Raw genomic sequence first — 27,542 nt, 5'->3', positions numbered from 1 at the left:
GGTGGAGTAAAGTGGTTACAGACACTGTAGAAAACATTTTGTCACTGTGGAAAAGTTTGATGGTCCCTCAAAAAATTAAACATAGAATAACTATTTGATTCAGCAATTCTGCTCCAAGATATATATCTGAAAGAACTGAAAACAGAGATTCAAACAGATACTTATATGCCCATGTTTACTGTAGCATTTTTCTAGCCAAAAGGTAGAAACAACCCAAGTGTCTGTCACAGAAGAATAGATAACAGAAGAATCAACAGAAGAATAGATAAACAAAATGTACACATGGGGTTGTTGAATCACTATGTTGTGTACCTGAAACTAATGTAACACTGTGTGGCAACTATACTCAAACAAAACAAAAAACAAAACAAAACACAGATACACTCTGGAATATTATTCAGCCCTAAAACGGAACAGAGGCACCTGGGTGGCTCAGTCGGTTAAGCGTCCAACTCTCGATCTTGGCTCAGGTCTTGATCTCAGGGTTGTGCGTACAAGCCCCACACTGGGCCCCACGCTGGGCGTGGAGCCTACTTAAAAAAAAAAAAAAAAAAGGAACAAAGTTCTGATATACTACAACATGAATGCACCTTGAAAACATGATAAATAAGTCAGGTACAAAAGGAAAAGTATTGTATGATTCCACTTCCTTGAAATATCAAGAATAGGCAACTTCATAGAAACAAGGTAGATTAAAGGTTACCAGGGGCAGGGGGGAAGGGGGAATGCAGAGTTATTGCTTAATGGTTATAGAGTTTCTGTTTGGGATGACGAAAAAGTTTTGGAAATAGTGGTGATAGTTGCCCAACATTGTGAACATAATTAATGCCATTGAATCATACACCTAAATAGTAGCAAATTTTGTTATGTGTATTCTACCACAGTTTTTTAAAAAACTCAGTTAATAAAATGGGAAAAAATCACTGAAAACTACTAACCACTCCTAACTTTTATTCTGTATTGAAGGACATAATCAACCGGGAGAAGAGGAATTTTGCTCTGTCAAATAAATATATTTAAAAGCTAGCAAACATCAGAGCAGAATGAAGTGCCAATTTATAAAAGAGACAGAGGGGAAAATTACTACTAGTTATTTATGGCTATACAAAGTTGACATATTGCAAGGGAAACATAATATAAATGTATTATTCAAAGGCTTCATTTCCAATACTTGACATTTCAAATTTGAAAATATGAAAATTGTCAAACAAAACTCAGACCACATTAGCAATGGTTTAAAAAAGGGAGCAATTTAATTATTATAATACAGAGTGCTTTAAGAAGTTTTTGAATGTGTAAAAGAAAGAACAGTTTAGTGCATTAAATTGTTACAGTCTTTACATTGCTTCTTCTTAAAAAAGTTAACAGTAGTATGAAAAAGCCACCCACAAAGCCAGCTGTCTGAGTGAAGAAATCAGCTAAATTGCAGCATTTTGGAATTACTAATAAAGCTATAGTTAAAAAATAAAAAGTTTATAAAAATGAAAGCAGCATGCATATTCAAGGCTTTTTCATAACATTTCATTAGCTGACAAACATTTAGGTAAAAACAAGAGCTTAATATTATTCATTAAATTAGACAAAAGAAACTGGCCAAGCCCACTACATCCGGTCATTCAGAAAAACATTTTAAAATCCAGAGCTAATTAAACTGAACATTTTTTCTATGAAGAAAGCACATTTTGAAAAACAATCCTATAGTCACAAAAAAAGGGTCCTTCTCAACATGAATGAACAGCACCGGTCTTTACAACGTTTATAAGTTAGTATGAACTTTCAGTCTCCTGATATGGCAAGAGTTAACAGTTAACACTCCCATGATTCATAAGTGAAAAGCTAACCTTTAACTCATTATGATCAGTTCAGAATTTTTTCTCTCTTCACTGAAATTGCTACATAAAGTAGAATTTCCCTGAAAGATAATTCTTGAAAATTCTGATCTGATAACTGTACAAACATTTCTGATTTCTATGATTGTAAGAAAACACTAAGTATATATTTACTATATGGTTCTTCTTCACATTTTTGGTAAAATATTTCAGAGTTTCACCCTATCCAAATTCTTATGCCATTTTCTTCTCCTTCTTCACTATTGATTATCTTTAGTTTAATACAAAGCAAATTCAGCTTCTAATAAAAAAAAATGAACAGATTATTACAGAGTAATAGTGGTATCCATGAATGTGTTCAATTAAAGATCCAATCATTAAGGGCCAATGATATCACAAAATCTTACTGTTTCAACATGTGTCAATAGGCTGTTTTTTTCACTTACATTGAAATTGTACAAGCCCACACACAAATTTTAATCTTAGTGCAGGGCCTGATAAATAAGACATAGAAATAAATCAGGTTTTTCTTTTTCCTGTTTCTAACAATTTTTACTCTGTAAAATGTTTGGTCACTCAAAGCTATAAGCTTAATCACATATCAAAGAATACAGGCAATAAGGCCCATCTTACTAGACATACAGTATTAAGCTGGACAAAATATGAGGACAAGCTCTAGTGGTCATTAAACCCCCTCAGAAAGTCTAGGAATCAGAACATCTCCATCATATCAGAATAAAAATGTACTATATTAAAATTCGAATTTTTACAAGTTGTTTAATTAGTGTTCTATTTACATTGCAGAACTTCCGCCAAATGCAGTAGTTTAACTTTGGCACAACATTAAGTTCCATTTCTTTTGGATATTGGATCCTATTTTTTGAGAATGTGTATGCCCCAAAATGTTTTCAGTGTCATCAAAGATTGGGCCCATTCACAGTAAATCAGACATCTTGCATTGAAGAGTTGATTCTCCTCCAACGTTTTAGGCAGCTATAAAAGAAAAACATAATAAAAAACTAAAATTTTAAAGAAAACCATATTTTAATGTTTATCAGTTATGAAACAAAAATTATACAAATTAGCCATGAAAATACATCCTCTGTATTTGCTTATTACCACTGAGATCACTTGTTATATACATCTTGTTTAAAGCACTAGAGTTTGTGTGCAACTCCTATGTATATGTTCTGCATATAGACATTTTCACCTATATGTAATAATTTATAAAAACAATTATTAGTAGGAAGTATATATTTCACTGTCAGTTTTTGTAATAAACAGACTGAAATCTAAAGGCTTTTGTAATTTTTTCTATTTATATACAAGTCTGGCTTGTGCAAAAGATATATATGTATTTCACTTTTTGCAATAACTATTTTGGAAAAATTTTGGTTACTTATTTTTGGTAAACTGAACCGTATTTAAGTGAAGAAATAGCTATTAAGAGGAAACTTATGGTGAATCCTTTTATAAGATGAAACATTTTCTTAAGCCAACAGTAACTTACTAATTAATGTATTTTATAATTTTAGACTTTTGAATATTTTTAAAAAGGCATGCCTGAATATGTACCATGAAAGTGCATGTCTAACATATATGATACGATTTTTTGAAAACTGTGGCTTTGTATGTATTTTTTTGATCATAGTATCATTAGAGTATCACTATAGAACATGAGAATTATCCACACAAACTTAAAGTCAAAAACTACAAAAAAGTTCCCATTATTTTTAAAAGATTGCAGCTCCCTGCAGAATCACTGCTGAGGTTACTACAACCACAGGGACAATTCACTGCAGCAACACATTGGTTGATTTAATCTTGGCTGAGTGAGGATTCTTGTGTTTAGCAATAAAAAAAATGCCTGTTAAAAATATTTTATGCATCTGGGTCAGAAGAAAGCCTGTCCTGAAAATTTCTGACATTAGGAAGCGGAGGACTGTACTTTAGGATAAAGCTGCACAAAACTGTTTAACTTCCTGTGACTTACATTATGCTCTATAACCTGCAGTGAGATTTATTCTAAAATAGGTGCATTTTTAGTTTCATCTGTTTTTCTGCTTGAAAAAAAATGTTAATGAAAAGAAAGCCTGGAAAAGGACTGCTAAGCAATAAGAAAATTGCCTGGTACATATTAAGCTCTCTATAAATAATTGTTTAGCAAAAATAAATAAAACCAGCAAGGAAGACATGGGGGAGTTAAGGAAATACTGCGCAGAATAACAAAGCATAAAAGTAGAGGATGGGTAGGGATGCAAACAGCTAAGAAAGTAAGTAAATAGGCTCATATGATAATAAGGATCTATGTCTCGTTTCCTTCTTTACTGTTTGAGAACACCACAGTAATTTCTGATAATAAAATGCTTTTGGACTACTGATAGACATATACAAACATTTCATAACAAGTGTGTTATTCTCAATAGAGTATAGTTTTATCCTAGAACACACCAAAACAGAGAGTAGAAAAGAACAGAACTATGCTATTAAATTCTAAAAGTATTAAGAATTGAAGTCCTAACTCCAAATCAGGTATCTGATTTGCAGCGACAGTGAAATTTCAATTAATTCAATCTATAAAAGAATTAAAATTTAAGGAACATGCCAAACCTTTCAGATTTAAAGCATATTTACTCGTTCTTTTATAGCAAGAGATGTATTTTTAACCAAATACAATGTTTCTGCTGGTAGCAGGTTTATTTTCTATCAAAGAATGAAAAGACACTTTAGGCAAATGAGTTAATTTAATATCAAATCTGTTATTTACCTTTTGATCTCTAAGACAGAAATAATTTATATCACAGTTTTCAAAAACAGATGCCATCTAAGCAAATATGAATTTACACAGAGCCTAAAACAGACCTTTGGCTTTCAACAAAAAAATTACTGAATAATTTTAACACATAAAGCATTTTAAACTCTAGTTAAAAACCTAATAGTTTGGGGGCAATACAATGAATAAAAAAAGATACCCATTTTTCACCTAGTTTCCTAAAACTGAGTAATCCTCACCCCTGTGGTAAGTCTGTCCTTCGGTACACTTTTCCCCTTCTTTTTAGTTTTCGTTTTTGAATTCTTTCCTTAAATAGGCAAAAAATGAAGCTTTAGTGAAGGAGGGTTGCAAGCAATACATTTTAGTTATCTTTAGTATTTGTGAATCCCCCCCACCACCAGTCTCCCTTCTCTGAGAATGGGCAACTTTCCCTTAAAACAAAGTGAAAAAACATTTTATATAAAAAAAGTAAATAAGTAAAGCAGCATTAAATTCTACATAATAAACGTAACAATCATAATAATCAGACCACTCATAATGATCACATATCTCTTGGCCACAGTCACTGTCCCTAGTCCTCTTATTAGCTAAAAGGAAAACCATTTTAGAAAAAACTGTCAAAAGTGAAGGTGTCAGATACAAGGGGACTATTCTAAATGTATGTGGTTGATGAATATACACTCAGATTAAAAACTTACATTTCAGTCATCTGATTTAGAAAGCTTCCGCTTCACATGTCGTGGGGGTTCCCAAGTGTCACTATCATCTGTTTCTTCTTCGTCCTCTTCCTGATCATCAATAACTTCATCTTCCTCCTCATTTTCCTCAAATAATTCTATACCCAACTCTGATCTTCTCTGTCTTTCTGCAAACCACTCTCTGACCTGCTCATAGCCCATATGTGATTTGTTCACGAGTTCGTCAAGGTCTTGCTCATTAAGAAATTTGTGCTTCAGGTAATAATCCTTAAGTATTGCAGTTCCAGTTTTAAATTTTATGAGTGATGGCCCCCTGTCCCAGTTGTTCATTCTCTTGCTTCCTCTCGGCCGCCCACGTGGTCTTCCTCTTCCCCTTCCTTTGGGTCTCCCTCTCCCCCTTTTCCGAAGGGAGGACAGACCATTCATACTACTTGAATTGGCACTTTGATAGTAGTAGTACCATTTTAGGTTTCCATTTTTCCAAGCATAACGGGTGTCCCCAAACCAACTGACAATGTCTGTTCTAGCAAGCCCGCTCTCTTCGGCCAACTTGTCATACTCTTCTGGCGATGGCCACTGTGTTCGCACAAAAGCACTCTTAAGCATGTGCAACTGCTCGGGTGTTTTTTTACAGATCTTGCCTGTACTCCCTGGCTTAGGTGCACCAGATTCATCTCTGGGAGAAGTTTCTCCGGCTTCTTCTTTGGAACTACCTGCATTATTTTCCTCTATTTCCATTTTCTCTTCCTTTAAAGCTTTTGATTTCTTCTTCTCTGTAAACCAAGCATCAATTTCCCTCCTGGTAAGTTTGGTTTGCGCTCTTAACCTATTTAATTCTTCATCTGTGAGGACAGAGCTGTTGAGAAAACTCGCCTGAAGGGCACGAAGCTGCTCTGTGGTCTTCTCTTTAAACTTCTGGGGAGTGAAGTCAGGAAAAGGATTCCAGGATTGTTTAGGCTGTGAAGTAACAACAGTCGGGGATTCCGTGGTTTCATCACTGGAGTCTATAATGATAGTGGTGGAGGAATCATTGTTGAGATGTAAGCACTGATTACTCTTTGAATTTCTCTGATTGTACCTTGTGTCACTAAACCATTTCTTAATCTCTCCTTTAGTCAGGCCTGTGATTTTCATAAGTCTGATAATTTCTGAATCGTGGGGAAACTGATTTTTAAGGTAGCTGACTTTCAGTTCGGCCAGTTGCTCTTTAGTCTTTTTTGCCCGAATGCCAAATGAGTCAGGGTTTGCCGCTGCGGTTTCGTGTTTGACGAGCTGGGAAGGTGGGATTGCCGCTGTGGCTGGCTTTGTTTCTGCAACTGGCTGCGCGGCAGGTGGCTGGCTTTTTTGTACATTTGTTTGATTTGGAACCCCCGCCACGGTCAAGGCTATAGGTGCTGTGACCGGCAAGGTGTTTGCTCCAGCTACTTGCGTGAGGACCAGACCTGGCTGACCAACTATTTGGCATGTCTGTAAAATGGATGGTAAACCATTACTCCCTGTGGAAATGTGTGTAGGGATAACAGTTATGGTCTGAGGTACAGTGTGTACTGTTCCATTGAATTGTTTCCTTCTGGCCTCCTCTACTTCCTCAGGAGTCCAACTAACACCATGTTTTAGGCGTTGGGCTGAAAACCATATCTTGATCTGTTCCTCTGTGTATTTTGCTTGAGCAGAAAGAACAGTAATTTCTGACATTGTTGGATAAGGGAATTTGTTGTAGGTGTTAAGCAAAAGGGGGTTGTTATCCAATGCAGCATTGTAGGTGGGAATGCTATTAACGGGGATTAAGACTTTGGGAATCAAATTGGAATTCTGCTGAGCTGATACAGCGGTGATCACCTGTGCTAACCCAGGAAGCACTGCTGCCGGGGTCACCACTGTGCTGGCAGTGTTCGGATGTATTCTGTTCACAATGGAAGTACTTGTATTCGATTCAGAAGCTGAAGAACTTGGATTTTCCACAGTTTCTTCACGGTCTGGTTTGATTTCATTCTCTTTGTCTTCAGGAACGTCCTCAACTGAGTTGTGGTGAACTGTAATCCGTTTGTTCTCCACTTTATTTTTCATCATCTTCATAATTGGAGTTTTACTGATAGATATTCCTGAAGAAGAAACTTCTGTAGGTTCAGCTTGCTCTGAATTCTCCTCTTTAACAAAACTACCGTCAAAAGTCAGATCATTTATTGTCTGTTCAAAGATTGTCTGGTTATTTCGTTTCACCATAGTCAACTTAAAATTCTCTTCTCCTGGGTGATATTTCAGATTATGCTCAGAAAGTGCATCATACCTTTTGGTAAGAAAATTGCATTCGACACAAACATAGGATGAATTTAGCACTACGTTGGGATGTTCTGAATCCACATGAAAAGTAAACATATTTAGATCTGGGGTTTGAAAAGTACAATATTTACATTCATAGCCACCTTCAACTTTTTTATTTTGCTGATTGTCAGAATCCACAGATTCATGAACTTCTTCATCACTTGAGATACTCTCTGCTCTGGTGTTTTCTACAGGTGTAAGTACAGGAGGACCTTCATCCAAATCTGATATCAACTCGAGGTCTGGATCCTGTTCACTGGCAAGGACCATGCAGGGTGTTGTGGATTTTCGCCTGCTTGCCATTCTGATGTTATGAGGAAAATCTCAGTGGTGATTAAAAAGCATTGAGGCTTAAAACCGTTCAGTATTCTTCATTTGAAAACGACGGCTTTTGGTTCTTCAAGTCCATTTTTGTGTTCAACAAGTTTCATTAGCAGCTTTTTCATGGTGCAATCAAGTAAAGAGCTTATTGTTGGCAGATAAAATACTGTTGAACTGCTGAAATTTTTGAAGCACAACTCCAATTACCTACATTAAAATAAATTTAAAAATGTGTTTAAATGCGTGATTATGATCTTTTAAACAAACTGCAGTTATATTTCACTTACATGAAGTTGTTGGATAGCTCAGTTATAAAGATCTAGAATAAGACCAGAACCAGGAAAAAAGTCCTCTAAGGATCAAAATACATGTCTCCAAGCCAAATCACTGAAGGTCACATAATGTACTCATGGTCAGCCCCCAGGCCTCTTTACTTGGATTTTTCAGCCACCTCTATATTGACAGGGAAGTGGGAGAAAAGTCTGCTTTGGCAAGCACGCTATTATCAATGTGAAATGATAATCTGTTAACAAGGGAGGAAATTTAAAACTATAAAAAGCAGTCACAGGTACCCAGAGACTATGGCCATTAAGTGTATAAGAAATTCAACCCATCACTTATGTCCTCTTCCTCCTACTAGTCTGTTTTATCATTCCAGTAACATAGCCAAGTATGACAGAAGCAGCAAAGATGGATATGAATGATCAAAGTTTTAGAAACATTATTCATTTTTTTTTTTAAGATTTTGTTTATTTGACAGAGAGAGACACAGTGAGAGAGGGAACACAAGCAGGGGGAGTGGGAGAGGGAGAAGCAGGCTTTCCGCTGAGCAGAGAGCCCGATGCGGGGCTTGATCCCAGGACCCTGGGATCATGACCTGAGCCGAAGGCAGATGCTTAACAACTGAGCCACCCAGGAGCCCCTAGAAATATTATTCTTCATCATTCTCCACAGTGCTACCAGGATTTATAAAACATATCTGATCACATCAGTTTCCTGACGTAAAGTTTCCCCAGTGCTGGAAGAATGAAGCCCAACTCCTTAAGCCACGTGTAGTTCTCTTCACACCTGCCCTCAACCTCAACTTCCTGACATCTCTCTCCTGACTCCTATTTCTTATGCTTTGGGCACAGTAGACACAATTGCTGTTCCAGGGGCACACAATGGAGGCTGTTCCCTATGGTAGGAGCCTTGTTTGTGCACACTCTGTGATGATCTTTATCTGCCCTATAGATCTCTCCCTTTAACTTGGATCCGACCTTCCCCTCGGTTCATCTTCTAGTCTAGTACTTACCGAATTGTGGCAAAGGAGTGTTACATTTCTGACCTACAACCTATCAATACTCCTGATCTCCTTACTATAGGTGAGTCTCAGTTTTCCAAGGACCTTTGTATCTTCAATCTAATGTTCTTTGAATGAACTATCTTGGCTGACTTCTCATTCATTTCTGTATCCCCACTGCGTACAAAAAGCCTAGAAGGAGGGATTCACTAAATGTTTATTAACTTGAACTAGAATGAATAGGAAAACAGTCCTATGAAACTCAACATGCCCTGCCAAATTATGGAAAAAGCCCAAATGTCCATCGACTGATGAATGGATAAAGAAGATGTGGTGTATATATACAATAGAATATTACTCAGCCATCAAAGAGAATGAAATCTTGCCATTTGCAGCAACATGGACGGAGCTAGAGGGTATTATGCTAAGCGAAGTAAATCAGTCAGAGAAAGACGAATACCATATGATTTCACTTATATGTGGAATTTAAGAAACAAAACAGGGGGGCACCTGGGTGGGTCAGTTGGTTGGGTGTCTGCCTTCGGCTCGGGTCATGATCCCAGGGTTCTGGGATCGAGTTCCGCATCAGCGGGGAGTTGGCTTCTCCCTCTGCCTCTTCCTCTTCCCCCCTAACTCATGTTCTCTGTGTGTGTGTGTCTCTCTCTCAAATAAATTAATAAAATTTTTAAAAAAATAAGAAACAAAACAGATGAAAATAGGGGAAGGGAAAAAAAAAGGAGAGGGAAGCAAACCATAAGAGATTCTTAACAATAGAGAACAAACTGAGGGTTGATGGAGGGATGTGTGGGATGGGCTGAACGGGTGATGGGGATTAAGGAGGGCACTTGTTGTGACGAGCACTGGGTGTTGTATTTAAGTGATGAATCACTGAATTCTAGACCTGAAACTAATATAATCATATATGTTAACTATTTAAATAAAAAATTGAAATAAAAAAAAGAAACTCAACATGCCTGAGAGCATCACCACAGAGAACAGTAGCTGAAATTCACAAGAATGACCATGACTTACCAAGAAAAAGTGAATCATGCTCATACACATACATTTTAATAATTTTGTACCCAAATATTTGAAATAAAATTTTAATGCTACATCAATGAAAGGCAGTGTGCTTCTGAAGTCTAACCCAAAGGAAAATGACTAAAATGAGTTAAGTGGTCTCATTTATTTTCTATCAAAAATTAGAACTATTTTCATTTATTAGTATAATCCTTGTCCTAGCTGAACTGAGGAGGAAAAGTTTACTTTAAAGATTATAAAGCAAAACCTGGTCCGTATGAGGAGATATACTGACTCAGGAAAAGGAGAAACATCACCAAATTTCCCATATTATAAAATAAAAAGCATTAGGTTAGTAATAATAGTATCCTATTCTCAAAGAATCCCTATTCTCAAAAGGTGTCATTCCTCCCCTCCAGAAAAAGCCTCTGATCTCTAAGGGAATATGAGGAAATCACTGATATTTAGAACTATTTCTTAACTAAATATTATACACTAAGCTAATGCCATCTCTCCTATTCAATTCAGTAGGATTTTAACTATTTTGTTCAAGTGCTAGTATAGCTGTTTGATCTTTTTTTTGTCATTAGAAATAGGGAATTCCTCAAATAGTTTGAAGTAAGGAAGAGCAACAAAGGAGCAGCACCCACATTTTTGGCCGTGAAGAACTGTTGAAAGGCAGGGGAGTAAGCTATTTTGTAACTGTTATTCTCCTAGAATCTCAGATTATATTTAATTGGGAGTATACTAATAGTTAAAAATCAAAGATAGGTTTTTTTCTGAAGCTACCTTTCCTTAGTGATGGTTTTCAAACTTTTTGTTGTAAGCAGCAGAGCCCTTTCTTCAAACAAAATTCTATGAGAAGCCTTGGGGCAAAACAGAGAAAAGAACAGCTGTCTGGTTGGAGAAGTAGAAAGGCTAACCTACTTCCTGACCGCATCCCACGGATCCTACAAATCCTACTTCTACCTCTGAAGGGTTCTGAGATGTGTTTGAAAGCCTGTGCCTTAAAAACTTAACTACTCTCAAGACAGTGTATCAGTGTCACCAAAAATCCTTCTCAGCTTACCACTGCTGAGCCATGAAATTTGAAAACTAATCTAAAGTGAATTTAATGTGTCCTTCAGGTTGTTTCACTATAGAAGGCAGGGCGTGGGCACCCAGGGGTAGAAGAGAGTAGCCAGTACTAATAAGAGATACAGAAGAGAAACTTGAGGAGCTAAGATCCCTTTATCGTCCTATTTAAAAGCTTAAATATTTTTTGCTAAAGTCATAAAAATTACAAAATATTCATAGGTTATTTTACAATCTAATGATGTATATGCACCATTGTGTGTTTTCCTTTGAAAGCACTGGTTTTGGCAATATAAACTTAAATAAGCTACTTAAAAGAGAAACTTTAAAAAAAAAAAAGTCTTCAGTAATGCAAGACTCAAATCTGATTATCTTGGGTATTAAAGATGGCCTCAGCTCAGGTTACTTCTATACCCAAATACACAGACCCGACAAACACTCTTCCCACTTTACTCCTGAAACTGTTTACATTTACCTAACAAAACCAGAGTCACTATATTATTTAACGTATTTCTAAAGGGAGACAGAATTCCCAAAAGAAGCTCAAGATTTGGTCCAATGGCTCAGTTCTACCCTAATGTATACAGCTCAAAAATAGGCCAAAGCGCAAAGGCATCCTCATGGTCCCGATTATATAAAGACATGATTTGGGGGGAAGCAGGGAACTCAGTACAAATACCCCATTTTCATGACAGAAGAAACCCAGGCCCAGAGGAATACATTCACAGAGGCGCTGTGATATAGGATCAAACCACAGGTTCTGGAGTCTCCTCTGTCACTCAGTGGTTCAGTGACTATAGAAGTTACTCAGTATCAACCTAAGTTTTCTCACCTATAAAACCAAGATTCTTCATTTCAACAAATTCACACAACTATTTGTTGGATGCCAACCATGGGCCAGGCACTGTGTTAGGTAGTACCCTACGGCGATGACTGTGACCGACGGCCTCAGGTCTGTCAGGTACTAGCAGTTGAGTAAGAAAAACAGGCAGTAAATTATGACTTAAAATAACTGTGATCAATGCAATGAGAGAGGAAGTATCAGGAACTCTATGAGCACACTGCAGGAGGCTTCTAGAAAGGAAGCAGAAAAGGTTGCCTTGGAGAAAATAAGAAGGGTGCTATCCACCTCAGAGGCCGACGAAATAAAAATGCTTCACACACTGTGATACAAAGTAGATGCCTAATTAATGTTATTTTCCAGTCTCTGAAAAATTCTTTTGGGAGATGAATGCCACTTATTTAGTATTATCCTCTTTCTCTCTCTCTCTCTCTCTCTCTCTCTCGAGCAATTTAATCAGCTGACAAGGCACACAAATTGAATGAAAAAGCGGAAAGGGTAAAAAGTATAAGAATTTCTTTGGTGTGGGTCCAATTTATCTCCTTTTATCATTAAAGTGCAATGCAGCTGAGACAAGAAAATTGCCATGCAGAAATCGCTATTAGCTGACAGGCATCTCATTCCCTACTTGAAGGTCAAATAAAAACAGAGCTCAAAATCAATTTGGGGAACCTTGCACTATTTACCTGTAAAAAGGGGTAGAGTTCAGTTGCACAACTGAGTAGCTAGCTAGGTGGCTTTGCAATTAAAACACAAAGTAAAGACTGCCAATAAGATAAAAAATTATGCTCTAAATGCATCCAGCACTATAAATATAATTATATTTGAAAGCGATTTTCAGTAGAAAAATGGTAAAAACAAAATAAAACAAAAAAACCCTAATCTGATCAATTGTTATATGATCATTAAAAAATGGTAATCAAGAGTAATTAAGGAATATGAAAAAAATGGCTTCTCAGTCTTTTGGCTTAAGATCAAGTGTAGGAATATGAAAAAATATCCATTTACTGTTAAATTTTTTAAAAATCAGAACAAAATCTGCATATTAACTATAAAGTAACTATGGGAAAATATGTAGGCATATGGAAAAAACTAGATGAGAATATATAGAAATGAAATTTTCACATGAGATTATGGGTAAAATTTTTATTTGTGTGCTATTTACAAATTTTCTTTAATATTATTATAACATTGCTTTATTATAAAATACAACAAACAATTTCAAGGCCTTAAAATTGCAAATAGACTAGAATATTCCGATGGTCATTTGTCTAGAGTTGGAAACAAAGTTTACTTTCTATTTTTAAGGAAAAAACATGTGCTACATAAAGGTTTTTTTTCAGGGGAAGCAGAAATCCCTGAGTATGTATAACATTCAAGTGTTTTCCATACATTTTTGGGAGCCGCTCCATGGTCTGAGAAGTCAAACTAGTTCTACGAACCCTCAAGTGCACTCAGAATCTGCAGCGTATGGATCTAGGTCAAGCCAATTTCCATGGTTCTATCTGCATCCTGACTCTTCTTCTGAGGGTAGGATACTCCTTAAACAATTCATGATTCTTAATTCATCAGAATAATGACAACAAAGTTTCTCTACAGAAAAGCATTTAATGAAAGTAAAATTCATTTTATCACAGTATAAAAACTGGGGACAATCCTAACAGCAGTTCTTACATGGTCAAAAAGAATGTCTACTTAGCTCTCTACTATATATCCCCAGGGCCCAACACACTGCCTATCAAGGCCTCATTAATATTTGCTGGAAAAAAAAAAACACCTTTAAAATTGTGTATTATAACATTTTACTTCATTAAACACTCAGTTATAGAGGAGTTATAAAGAACAACTGCGTTTACTTTATAGTAGATTATTTCCAATGGTAAAATCCTTACTAATAAAATTACCTTAGTCATTAGAATATTAAAACATCTTCATATATAGACCATTCTATTTATTAAAACATAGCAATGAGGGGTGCCTGGATGGCTCAGTCATTAAGCGCCTGCCTTCGGCTCAGGTCATGATCCCAGGGTCCTGGGATTGAGCCCTGCATCGGGCTCCCTGCTCAGCGGGAAGCCTGCTTCTCCCTCTCCCACTCCCCCTGCTTGTGTTCCTGCTCTCACTATCTCTCTCTGTCAAATAAATAAAATCTTTTTTTTTGTTTTTTTTCAAATAAATAAAATCTTTAAAAAAATAAAATAAAATATAGCAATGAATATTCAACAAATATTTACCAACACCTATAACTCTGTTGTAACAAATCAGCTTTATGTATCAGTAGTATATGTCTAAATTTGTGGACTGTTTAAGAATGAAACAAGGGAGGGGCACCTGGGTGGCTCAGTTGGTTAAGCAACTGTCTTCAGCTCAGGTCATGATCCCAGGGTTCTGGGATCAAGCCCCACATTGGGCTCCCTGCCCAGCGGGGAGCCTGCCTCTCCCTCTCCCTCTGCTTCTCCCCCTGCTTGTGCTCTCTCTGTCAAATAAATAAATAAAATATTAAAAAAAAAAAGAATGAAAGAAGGGAGATAAATTCATTCACAGAATTAGTCCTGCAGTGAAATTCAGGAGAAAAGTGTCCCTGTAAAAACAGCAAATGCAAATCTGAACTTAGAATCATTATTTTTCTATTCCTGGAGAAAACTGTACGCTAATGGTGTTCTACATTTTTAAAGAGATTAAAAAATAAGTTCTCAATGTAATACACTATAAATAGTAAATTGTTTCAAATTCTATGCTTAGTGTTACAAAAAGTCTAAAATTTTTTATAGTTAAGCAGAGCCATAACTATACTGAATTTCCATGCCTCTATTTTTTTTTTGGCTGTCTTGTACTTCAAATTAAATTATTAACAGACAACAATTTATTTGCTTCATTAGCCACAAAAGCATATTATATTGGTAAGATTTTATGTGAATAAAAACAACTTTCATACCAATTCTTAGTCAAATATGAACACATAAAATAACTATAATTTTTAAGGATTATGTTAGTTTTGAGCTGGTACTAGCTAAAAACTGTTCCCAGAGTAGCTAAAATATAAACTGATAATCCTTTGGGATATGTATTCATACCTATACTGAGAATTCTTAGAACTCTGTATTCTATTTAGTTTCACTTCTTATTCTCTGAGTTCTATTTAGCCAACTGAAAATACTTATTTTTACATGTTTGTATTCAAACTAAAAGTTACAAATCCACCAAAATCACAGAATGCATGAAATAATAACAGAAATAAAGAATAAAGGGGTCAAATTAAAACAAAGAATATCCACCATGTTAAAGAAAAAAGTGTCTAAGAAGACGCTTTCTTTAATTAAAAAAAGCTAAACAATTTTGGCCTTTTTACACTTGAGGCATTTCTCAAAACCAAAATGTAAAAATACTTAGAAACAACGGTCAAGTTCTTAAAAAAATTAAATGAGAACTCTGACAACCCAAATTTGTATCCACAGCAAATGTTTTTAAGAATTATGGTAACCTAGAATCATTACCTAAGAAATAAATCTCAAGAAAACTACCAAAATGGTCTCAAGACAATCAAAATTCGAGTATCAGGGTATATACAGACAGGAGTAAATGTGATAAAAAGGAAAGCACTGGAGAAACTGTGGCCAAAAATCATCTAATTTCAGAAGATCCTTTTGCTAATGCTAAACTAAGGGCTTAAGGGTTTAGAAATTCTATCCTCTCTACCTGTTTTTTTTCCACCTGAGAAAGCCAACCTTAATACTGCTAAAGATTAAAAGAAGAATCCAAGCTGGACAGATTTCTCCTGGCAAGCGCTGACTCCAGATTTGAGGAGTGAAGTGTCTTTTTGAAAGGTCTCTACAACACTAACATCCTGGTTTTCTACCTTCTGCTGGCATGTAGGTAGGTATGTAAATATTGAGTGTGATACATAAATAAGTACTATAAAGAAATCTCCTATCTTTGTTATTAAAGTTTGTAGTATTACCCCAAAATAATTGTTTTGCTGGAAATAGTTTTCCCCTACTTTTCTCAAGGAGGTATGTTAAATCTTTCACAGTCTAACACAAGAACGCTATTCTTGATTATAAGTGAGATTATCATTGAGAGGCCGAAAAACCATTCATCTGTCTGTTACCTTCCCAATTTATAAAATAACTGTTACATGTTTCAGTCAAGATGTAATCATTCAAGGGGCCCCTGGGTGGCTCAGTCCTTAAGTGTCTGCCTTCAGCTCAGGTCATGATCCCAGGGTCCTGGGATCGAGCCCCACATCGAGCCCCACATCGGGCTCCCTGCTCCGTGGGAAGTCTCCTTCTCCCTCTGCCGCTCCCCCCGGCTTGTGTTCCCTCTCTCACTGAGTCTCTCTCTGTCAAATAAATAAATAAAATCTTTAAAAAAAATACTTTGAAAGATAATAGTAATTGGTATTGGTAATGTCAGCTTGTAAGGACTCTAACAATTTTTAAAAAATGAAAGTTGAACCACCACATTAATAGCTGTGGAATCTGGGGCACCTGGGTAGCTCAGTCGATTGTGTCCAACTCTTGGTTTTGGCTCAGGTCATGATCTCAGGGTAGTGGGATCAAGCCCTGGTTTGGGCTCCACACTCAGCTGGCAGTCTGCTTGAAGATTCTTTCCCTCTGCCCCACCCGCCCCAACTTGTGTGTGCACATGCACACACACTCCCATTCTCTCTCTCTCAAAAATACATAAATAAATCTTTAAAAAAAATCTTTCCTAGTACTTGCTGGAATTATCTAAAATAACAATTGGACTAGGGATGCCTGGGTGGCTCAGTCAGTTGAGCATCTGCCTTCGGCTCCGGTCATGATCCCAGGGTCCTGGGATCGACTCCCACATCGGGCTCCTTGCTTGGCGGTGAGCCTGCTTCTCCCTCTGCCTGTTCTGCCTGCCGCTCCCCCTGCTTGTGCTCTCTCTCTCTCTGACAAATAAATAAATAAAAATAAATAAAATAAAATAACAATTGGACTAAAGTGTAACTATTTCAACACTATAGTATGTGATTTAATGCTTCTTATAAAAGCCAATTTATGCCAGTTAAATAAAATATAAAAGTAATTATGTACAAATATATTCAAGTATTTAAATACTGGCATGCTTAACCTAAAACAAAGTATTTAATCATCAATATCCTAATTTTTAGAATTATAATTAACTATTATTAGTAGACTATATATTGGAAATACATTTTCAGGAATTGTTATTTTAAGTCCTGAAGCATTTTTCTGGATATAGGTAAAAAAACATTAAAATTTCTAGATCAGTTTCCCCACACTAAAGTTCTCTGCCCTTATGACCTTCATTTGTCTTATTTCCCACTGTTACCACAGCACCAGTACAGTGCCTGATACACAGTGTATTTTGGTAAATATTAATTGAAAAATCAATCATTAATATACCACATAGATTTATCATGAAGTGTGATGCTGTTTCCTTTGAAATTAAAGCAGCCAATACTCCTATATTTTTAGTTTGAAATTACATTTCTTAACAAAGTGTCAAGAGTAAGTGCTGCTTTTTTAAGAAAAGCTTTTAAGACGTTAGCCAAATATAGGATCATGGGATCTAAAGGAAGCATATTCAGAATCTGAGTTTTACCATAACCAAAAAATAAAACACATACTTGCCATAGCTTCTTCAGCATTCTGTTCTTTGACACGGAGGGTGTCCCTTCAAATTAGGTGTTTAGCTCAGGCCATCATTACCAACAGGTCTGACGTACCTATCTGCCATTTCCTACAAAAAAAAAATATCATCACTTTATTATTCTAGATATAATCCAGTCTTAGGACTTTAAAGTTTATGCCTTCACTTTTTAAAAATAAATGTAATTTTGAAAAAAAAAATTTAACTGCCTCATAGAAATTGTAAAAGACTCATTTAAATGCCAAACCCAATATTAATAAGAAACACAAAATTTAAAACATTCTCAAAAATTCTATTTATATTATATGAAACCACCAAATACTGTTTTCACTATTATGTTATTTTCAATAAAAATTTTCAAAATGTGGGGTGCCCGGGTGGCTCAGTCACTAAGCGTCTGCCTTCGGCTCAGGTCATGATCCCAGGGTCCTGGGTTCGAGCCCCGCATCGGGCTCCCTGCTCTGCGGGAAGCCTGCTTCTCCCTCTCCCACTCCCCCTGCTTGTGTTCCCTCTCTCGCTGTGTCTCTCTCTGTCAAATAAATAAATAAAATCTTTTTTTTTTTTTTTTTTTTTTTTTTAAAGATTTTATTTATTTATTTGAGAGAGAGAGCACATGAGAGGGGGGAGGGTCAGAGGGAGGAGCAGACTCCCTGCAGAGCAGGGAGCCCGATGCGGGACTCGATCCCGGGACTCCAGGATCATGACCTGAGCCGAAGGCAGTCGCTTAACCAACTGAGCCACCCAGGCGCCCAAATAAATAAAATCTTAAAAAAAAATTCAAAATGTAAATATATGCAGTCTGAGTATAAAAGCTGAGATGAAGAAATTGGGAATTGTAAAATATTAAGTACACAAAACTTATGAAAGACAGTTAGTTAAACTAAGAGGTGGGAGGAGGTGTATGTTTATATATTTACACATAAACCCACTGATATCTGTATCCTAATTTATAATACATTAATTGGAATGGAGTGGATTATTAATGCTGGCAACAAGCCAATACAACTTAAATAAACTAGTGGTATTCTACCCCAAAGCATGTGGTATCTAATAGAATGACCTGTGTTATTTCATTTTTGCAAGAAAGCTACTACCAAATGGCTTTTCAATCAGTGTGTTGTGAAGCATCAGACTGTACAATCAAACAAACAAAATCATTCTCCAAAAATTGAGATATGTGTCCAAAAATGTTGTGGCATATTATTCAGAGTACTTAGACCAATCAGGAAATTGTAATAAAAACTGTAATTGCTTCTCTTAATAACAGTAAATAGTATTTTGGGAGGGTTGAAGCATTTTAGCTGTTGTTCTTTAAGCACTGAAACTCTGTAAACCACGTGAATAAATATTAAGGAAGATGATCTTCCAAATACCTTATCCTTTGATTCTGTTCTTATATACACGTTCATGAAGAGGCTCTTAAGAAACAATGTAAATACCCCAACCCTTTAGTAAAATACTTCTAGGTTAAGTTAAAGTTTAGGCTGAATAGCTACACTATTTTCATGAAAAGGAAAAGAGCATTTTCCTGGTAGGCCCAGTGGAGCATCCTGCTATCTGCAGCCTGGGATTCTACAGTTTCATTTCCTGGTATCTCCTTGTTTGGAAACTCCTTAGCTATCCATCTACAGGATGTGGACTAAAAGAGAAGATCGGAAACAGCTGCCAAAGACGGGAAGTTATTTTCCAAAATGAATTATTAATATTATAGGAAATTGGTAACCTATTTGAATCCATTCTTGAATCACACAGTAATTGCAAGATGTTTTACCGAACGAGAGTCTCTTGAGAAGAGCTGCTGAGACATGTAAAGGCACAAGGCAACTACAGGAGCAACAAATGAGCTCCTTGAAAAGCATACTTGCCTGATGTTATTTCAGCTCCTGATACTGACATTATTTTAAAATACTTCTAACTCAAAGTATCTTTTTAAATTTTAAGGTTAGAATGAACTTCAAAAAAATTAAAGAAGTCATCTCAGTCATATACATTATATAATAAAACAGATGAGTTGTTTTGGCAGAAGATGAACTGTAAATAAAGATGAAGAGCTTGGGCTTTGGAACCAGACTGCATGGGTTCAAATCTCAGCTCTGTCACTTACTAGCTGTGTGGTCTTAGACAAGTGGCTTAGCCTGTCTATGCCATCGCCCCCTCATCTAAAATGGGGCTCTACTAACATGTATTTAAAATAACACATGTAAAGTGTTTGGAATATTTTCTGGCACTTAGTGAGTCCACACTTAGATTTTTCTGACTTTTATTTAAGGTATTAACTTTAAGTTATACAATAAAGAAGTCTTCACATAAACTTTGCTAAATGTTAAGACATTATAAAATATTTTTAAAGTCTGGGCAACAATCAATCAATTTTATTTTCCATTTCATACCTTAGAGCATATTAAGCAATGCTAGAACAAGTTGGCTTTAACAGGTAGACATTAATCAATCATAATTTATATCCTCCACCCCAATATACACATACTTCCTCTGACCTTAGCTTCAAGGAGAATCATTAATGTATGACACATTTTAAAAAGTGTTTCACAGGGACACCTGGGTGGCTCAGATGGTTAAGCGTCTGCCTTCGGCTCAGGTCACGATCCCAGCGTCCTGGGATCGAGTCCCGCATCGGGCTCCCTGCTAGGCGGGAAGCCTGCTTCTCCCTCTGCCGCTTCCTCTCTCTATCTCTCTCTCTGACTCTCATGAATAAAAAAATAAAAAAATAAAAAATTAAAAAAAATAAAAAATAAAAAGTGTTTCACAGAACTAACAAAGCTCTGACATAAATCATCTTATTGTAGTCATGAAGAGAAATTGTTCTCTCCTCCTCACTTTCAAATACAGTCCACACCCAGCAAAGTTTTAAACAAATTTCTTTTTGACAATATTAGAAGGTAAAAAGGAATAGACTTAGTATAGAAGAAGAACATAATTATGAGTGAAGTGCTTAGAAATATCAAAATCTTGGGGCCCCTGGGTGGCTCAGTCGTTAAGCATCTGCCTTCGGCTCAGGTCATGATCTCTGGGTCCCGGGATCGAGCCCCACATCAGGCTCCCTGCTCAGCAGGGAGCCTGCTTCTCCCTCTCCCACTCCCCCTGCTTGTGTGCTCTCTCTCTCTCTCTCTCTCTCTCTCGCTGTGTCTCTCTGTCAAATAAAGAAATAAAATCTTAAAAAAAAAAAAAAGAAATATCAAAATCTTTCTATCTCCTTTCATTCCTCACAATAACCAAAAAAAGAGAAAGAAAGACCTTCAGGAAGGTGGAAAAGGGAGTCAGAAATCCTATGAGAAATATGAAATCACTAAAATTTAATGACAAAGTTCTTTTATTTAAAATAATATGTATATGGCTACTACTTTAATGTTTTGGTTTTTTAGATAGGCTTTGAGAATACTATTTTTTAAAAATCTATATATAAAAACTAAAAACAAAAATCCTGCATAAAAATTTTGACTGCCTTGGGTGCCTGAGTGGCTCAGTTGGTTGAGCAACAGACTCTTGGTCTCAGCTCAGGTCTTGATCTCAGAGTCGTGACTTTAAGCCCCATGTTGGGCTTCACGCTAGGTGTGGAGCCTACTTAAAAAAACAAGTAAAAAATGTTGACTGCAGGGGGCCTGGGTGGCTCAGTCGTTGGGTGTCTGCCTTCAGCCTGGGTCGTGATCCCAGGGTCCTGGGAACAAGACCCGTGTCAGGCTCCTTGCTCCGTGAGAGGCCTGCTTCTCCCTCTCCCGCTCCCCCTGCTTGTGTTCCTGTTCTCGCTATCTCTCTCTCTCTGTCAAATAAATAAATAAAATATTTTTAAAAAAATGTTGACTGCCTTGAATAAATGTCATTCTTAACCTGCTCATAAAAACTTCTTTCCCAAAGTATATAAGGTTTGGATCAAAGGTATATAAGACCATCTTACTACCTCTTGAATACATCACAGAATACTGATAATATAAACTGCAAAGATTAAGTATCTTTTAAGGTCAAAACCTGGCAACTACATAAACATTTACATAATTTACTTTAAAAATTAACTGTATAAAATACAGATCTCCAAAATGTAAACTCAAATGTATATCCTGATTAGTAATCTAACTCAGCAGCTTCAGCCATTCAAATTTGGTTACTCACAACCACAAAAATATCAGCAACAAGGATACAATAAAATAGATCAGTAATATTATGGAAACATTGGCTATTATTCAAAGGCTAGCATTACAGTTTTTTCCCCCCTTCAAGTAAATGTAATTTAAATTACTTTTGAGATTACATAGGATGATTTAGAAGGATTTTAAGTTAGAAGAAATTTAGAAGTACAAGTGAATGTGTTACACTGGCTACAGTGCAATAGACATTTCCGAACACCTCCCTAAATTAATGAATATTAAGGAACGTAGCTTAGGGGGTGCCTGGGTGGCTCAGTCCTTAAGTGTCTGCCTTCGGCTCAGGTCATGATTCCAGGGTCCTGGGATCGAGCCCCGCATCAGGCTCCCTGCTCGGCGGGAAGCCTCCTTCTCCGTCTCCCACTCCCCCTGCTTGTGTTCCTGCTCTCACTATCTCTCTCTCTGTCAAATAAATAAATAAAATCTTTTAAAAAATAAAAAAAATAAAACCTAGCTTAGGCACTGAAGTTTAACACTGCTAATATTCAATACTCAGTAGAGTCTCTTGAGCCCAAATCCACAATGATGCAATATACATAAAATGGTTATCTCCTCAGCTACATTTTAATCATTTTATTAATTTTAAGAGTATTTCCATTTAAATATAAAGCCATGATTAACAGCAAACTGAATCCCTAATAACCCATTTTTTGTGCCCAATTAACCTTATAAGAAAGAAAATATAAATACATTATAACATCACCTTTCAGTCTTAATGTAAAATATAATATAAAAGGGAGAAAATCTCCAACATGAACCACCTCACCTATGCTATTAAGTTCACTAATAAAATAACTGTAAAACTTTATTCACATTTATTGAAAAAAAAAAAAACAACCTTACAAGTATCACCAAAGGTGAAATAATTGCTACATCATTCACGAACTGTCCTCCACATCCAGTGAAATAATAAGCTCGCTATAAGGGAAAGACATCTACTATTAATGAGTACAAGCACAGCACAAGCACATTTATGTTTTCAGCCTTAGCATATTTTCAAACCATCTGGCATCAGTGCCACTCTGGTTCATCCAGCCTAATCTGTTCAGAATTGAATACAAAACTAGAGCTACATGCACTTTGGGGAAACCAAAGAATAGCTCACATGTATAATAATACTCCAAATGTGCAGCTCTCAACTAGTTTATACTTGAAATGTGTTTGAGAAGACATTGCCATGAAAGACATTAAAGCTCTTTTAAAAATACTAGAATGGTTCAAGAAATCTGTATGAATCATAGCTGTCAGCAGGTACCCAAGTCTTTCTTTTTTTCTCATTTTAATCCTGATCATTAAATAAAGCATTTGAAGAGATACTTCTACAAAACGATTCACTGATAAGAGAAATGCTATCATTTCTATACTGAAAGAACCCAAGACTTTACATTTGATTTTGCATAAGATTAGTCAGCTTTGCCCTGAAATGCTTAAGAGTAAGGAGAGACAGATTAAGAGGAAAAAATATTCATGAGGGCCCTTCTACATCCTGTTATGCATTATTGTCTTTGGCAGCACCCACATTTCTTTTGCTTGAAATCAAGAGTCAGAATTGCTACTTAAGAAATTTTTTAAAATCTGTGGATATACTAAGGCCACTATCCCTGTTAAAACCAACTCCCATTCATCCTCACTGATGGCATAAAAACAAACGACTTTTATTTTTTTTGGATAATCTTTCAGACACAAAGATAATTCATGTAACACATACAACACAAGTTAAAGCTTTCAGACAAAGACTGAGATACAATGACCAATACCAACGAATCTAAAGGAGCACTTATGTAGGTGGGTACACACGTACCCTCCAAACCCACAAATAGGCACTCTTCCTGGAGGGAAAACTGCTTCTTCCTCCCTGTGAACCCTGTATCTCCCAATCCTGTGATTTCCCCCGTTTCTGTTATCCTCTTAACCTCTAAGAGAATTGCTTTTTCAAGTTACATGGAATGCCAACCTAGTCACATTACAAACTATCAGCCTTTTTTTTTCTTTCTTTCTTTTTTTTTTTTTTAACATTTTCCCCCACAAAGATTAGCTCCTTCTCATGCTTTTCTTCAGCTCTGGGGTGTGATGACAGAAAAGCTCTGTGGAATTCCCACTCTGCCCCATTTCTACCCTGGATTCCTCCTCTATCCACCCCTTTCCCCGCTTCCTACTTCCCCTACCCTGAGTCTCTCTCATTGAAGCCTGGCCAGAGCTCGCTGCTTCGCTAACCTAAACTAAGGATATCAAGCGGAACCTTCTCCTTCTCTGGGGTTTTGCTCTTTCCTTACTGCTATCTACAGAGGGGAGAGGTGGAGGGAGATGCACGAAACAAAGAATGTCAAGTCCCTTTACCTAGAACTTTGGTGCAAATCCACAGGGAAAGGGCATCCGCCCGGGCTCTTCTTCCCTGCCGTTAGACCCCGCTCCCGGCGCCCTCACACCTCCTTCCCAGCCCTTCATCCCCGGCCAAGATTAGGAGATTGTTCCCGTTAGGCCCCGAGGCTCGGAGGAGTCCCTGGTCGGCCTCCCTTGTCTCCCTTCTGAAAGGGACGGATAACGTCTCCATTCTCTTCAATTAACTTCTAAGTCCCAGTCTTCCTCAAAACGGAATACAGTTCTTAAGGACTCAATTCTGAGTCTGGCCCCAAAGTGGGGAAGGGCCTGACCCCGAAATGGGTGCCTAGCCTTCTCTGAAGTGGGGTACAGCCTCCCCCGAAAGATTTCCCGGGGCTCCAACCCCAACGCCAATGCGTTCAGCTCCAGCAAGCGGCTCGCTCCCTACTCTCCGAGAGGCAGTCCCCAACGAGGCCACGCGCCCCCTCAGGGCAGGCCTTCCGACCTCCTCTAGGACCCTCAACCTCGCTGGGCTCCTCCGTCCCTGCGGCGCTTCCCGCCCCCCCACAACCCCCGGAGGCCCCGTCTTCACTCCCCTCAACAGTCCCAAGTTGCTCAGTGCTCTCGTAAGGACGGGGGCTGAGATTTTCCCTCACAGAGTGCACCCCGAGCTCCGTCCACGGCCGCAGACACCCCGAAAGCGGGAAGGAGCCTCAGGGGCCGTCCCTCGGTGGCCATTCCCTGGTGCAGGCAGGCCGGGTCCCTCCCCCTCGGACGCCCCGCGCCGCGTCCGCTTCGCCACCCGCCGCCGCCAGTGCGCTGAGCCCCCGGGGTCTCTGCCCTGGAGCCGCCCTCCTCCGGTCGGCCCGCGAGCCGCTCGCCTTCCCCGGCCGCCGCGCCGCTCGCGGGCTCTGCGCTGCCGGTTCCCCCCCGCAGTCCCCCGGCGTCCCGGCCCACTCGTCCCGGAGCCGGCTCGCGCCGCTACCTGCAGGGGCCGCCGCGCCTCTCAGCGCCCCGCCGCCGCCATCTTGCATTTCAAACCGGCTGCACTTTTCAGGGAGTCAACTCTGACCTGTGAACCCTACACCCGGAACCGCTCGGCGGGCCGGCACTCGGCCTCGGCAGCTCGGCGGGCCTCGCGGAGCGCGGAGGGTCGGGGGTGGGGGTGCGACGCGAGGCGCGCGCCCCTGCGGCCGACCGGGGGCGGGGAGGGAGGGAAGGAGCCGGCCGAGGCGGGGCCCTCCCGCGCGCGCGCCGTCCGCGCGCCCCCACCCCGCTCCGCGCCAGGCTCTCCACTCCCGGACCCCGCTGCTCCCTCGGGGTTCGACCCGAGCCTCTACCCTTTGGATTGGCGCACGGGGAGGTAGGGAGCCGCCCCGCCCCTCTGTCAACAGAAGCCCCGCCCCGGCCCGCGGTAGCCCCGCCCCCTGTCAGCAGAAGCCCCGCCTTCTCTAGGTCTCGAAGCGGCCCCGCCCCTTGCCGCCGGTAGCTCCGCCCACTATCAACAGAAGCCTTGTCTTTACTCAGGTCAATCCCCGCCTTCTGTCACTTGTGGCCCTGCCCTCTGGGCGCTCCGCCTTGCTACTGTCACCACTGGCTCGCAAGAAACGCCCCTTGTCATCGTAAGCCCCATCTCCTGGTGGCAGTCCACCCAAGCCCCGCCCCTTCGTCGGAATCCCCGCCCACTGTCAAAAGAAGCCGCGCCTCTCCGAGACCGGTCTGGATTCCAGCCCGAAGCCCCACCTTCTGTCAACCGCCGCCCCGCCTCTTCTCGCCTCCGGGTCTCTACTCCACCACCAACCGCAGCTCCACCCCCTGACACCGAAAGTTCAGTTCTGCTTCACTTCGAGCTGCTGTTGAAGACGGAGCCACCCTTTGCTCCCCGAAAGCCCTCCTTTCCCCCTTCGCGAGCCACCCTGCTGAAGGGCTTTCTTTTCAAGCCGTGGTCTTCAAATTCGGACAGCTTCCATGTGAGCTAGTCCCGCAGAGGGGGCCAGCCAAGGACCCCAGGCTTTGGGGAAAACCGAACGGCGTCACCACGCCTCCTCACCCTCCCATCACTTTCAAAATTATGAAACGTGCAAACCAAAGCGAACAGAAACGTCTTACCCTCCAAGCTACTCTACACAGATTCATGGGCCTGGACGCTGGACCCTCCGTTCTTTGACAGCAATGCTCCCCTGAGCCACGTTAATCCTAAAATGTGCAGTTGCTTAAAGTGAAAGCCTGATTTTTGAAATCAATGTACACCAGCTTCTTTATTTGTATGTTTCATCTTAGAATCCTAGAACTTGAGGAAGCAGAAGCAAGCAAAGCTTAATGATCTTATAAACAGAGGTACTCAACCCTACCATACTCAGCATCCTGTATTACAACAAAAATGTAACACTGCTTTACTCTCCTGGAATTAAATTCACAGATAATGTAAACACACAAATAAGTTCAATAAACCAGTGTAATGTTATAAAGGTGGAAAAAGAGAAAGTAATTTATTCTAAAATACTAATATCAATAAAAATAATAAAATATGTTTTTCACTATGTAAATACTCTGGCCCCAACATGAGAACTGAGGAACAAAAACTGCCCCTACAAAATCTCAGGACGCCCCGTAGGGGGCAGTACTGTGCCCACTGAGAAACGGCTAAGGACTTCTTTCCGAGGAAATGCTTCAGATACAGAAATTCATTCTTTTGTTCATACACTTAACAGCTAGGTTTTTGAGCACCAGCGTTCGCCAGGCGCTTTGGGAGATGCAAAGCTGAGACGCAATATTTCTGTCCTCAAGGAGGCTACAGTCGAGTAACCAAGTGAAAAACATGAGCATAAAAACATCAAGGTGAGAGGGAGAAGAGATCAAGATGGAATACAAAAAGAGATCCCTTTTAAGGGTATGGACTGATGAATATAAATCTCACCCTCTCTCTCTGCCTTTCTCCCTCTTCCTTCTTCTCTCCCTTCTTCCCTTTTTCCTTCTTTTTCTCCTCCTCTTCATCTTCTTTAGCACTAGTTTATAGAGTCACCTCCTTCTCACTATAAGCTGTCTGCCTGGTTCACTGCCCGATGCTAGCAGCCCAGAGTCCTCCCAATTTAGGGCCATGCCCACAGGGCAGTTCCGTCCAGGAAAACAACTTCAATACCACAGTGCTTAGAACAGTGTCCTTGGCTGAATTGCTGCCAATTATTTGGTATCCTTGTACAAAGCAAGAGTGTTACCACCCTCAAAAAAAAAAAAAACCAAAAAAAAAAAACAACAAAAACCTGCTTGCA

General features: G+C 38.9%; 1 protein-coding gene and 1 long non-coding RNA gene across 8 annotated transcripts; one reads left to right on the top strand and one right to left on the bottom strand.

The window, feature by feature from the left end:
• Positions 1 to 1,229: 1,229 nt before the first annotated feature.
• ZHX1 (zinc fingers and homeoboxes 1) lies at positions 1,230 to 25,453 on the bottom strand. Of its 7 annotated transcripts, none has more exons than XR_004922252.2 (5): positions 25,259 to 25,420; positions 17,778 to 17,890; positions 5,301 to 8,150; positions 4,813 to 4,909; positions 1,230 to 2,822 (listed from the first exon to the last, which is right to left on the bottom strand). XR_004922252.2 is itself a non-coding variant. In XM_036108367.2 (4 exons), exon 3 carries the CDS (start codon positions 7,923 to 7,925, stop codon positions 5,304 to 5,306), a length of 2,622 nt encoding a protein of 873 aa, XP_035964260.1. In that variant the 5' UTR covers positions 7,926 to 8,150; positions 17,778 to 17,890; positions 25,346 to 25,453; the 3' UTR covers positions 1,230 to 2,822; positions 5,301 to 5,303. The 7 variants fall into 7 exon arrangements, 5 of the variants coding, with proteins under 5 accessions (XP_035964260.1, XP_035964262.1, XP_035964261.1 ...); XR_004922251.2 differs by having other exon boundaries at positions 4,842 to 4,909; XM_036108367.2 differs by lacking the exon at positions 4,813 to 4,909 and having other exon boundaries at positions 25,346 to 25,453.
• A 33-nt stretch (positions 25,454 to 25,486) lies between these two features.
• Positions 25,487 to 26,741, top strand: LOC118545839 (uncharacterized). Its single transcript, XR_004922254.2, has 2 exons — positions 25,487 to 25,636; positions 25,801 to 26,741. It is a non-coding gene; the product is annotated as an uncharacterized LOC118545839 (long non-coding RNA).
• Positions 26,742 to 27,542: the final 801 nt, after the last annotated feature.

Source organism: Halichoerus grypus, chromosome 5 (assembly GCF_964656455.1).
Source record: "Halichoerus grypus chromosome 5, mHalGry1.hap1.1, whole genome shotgun sequence".
NCBI lineage: Eukaryota > Metazoa > Chordata > Mammalia > Carnivora > Phocidae > Halichoerus > Halichoerus grypus.
Note: the sequence above shows the minus strand (reverse complement) of the source record. Positions and strands in the feature narration are given on the sequence as shown.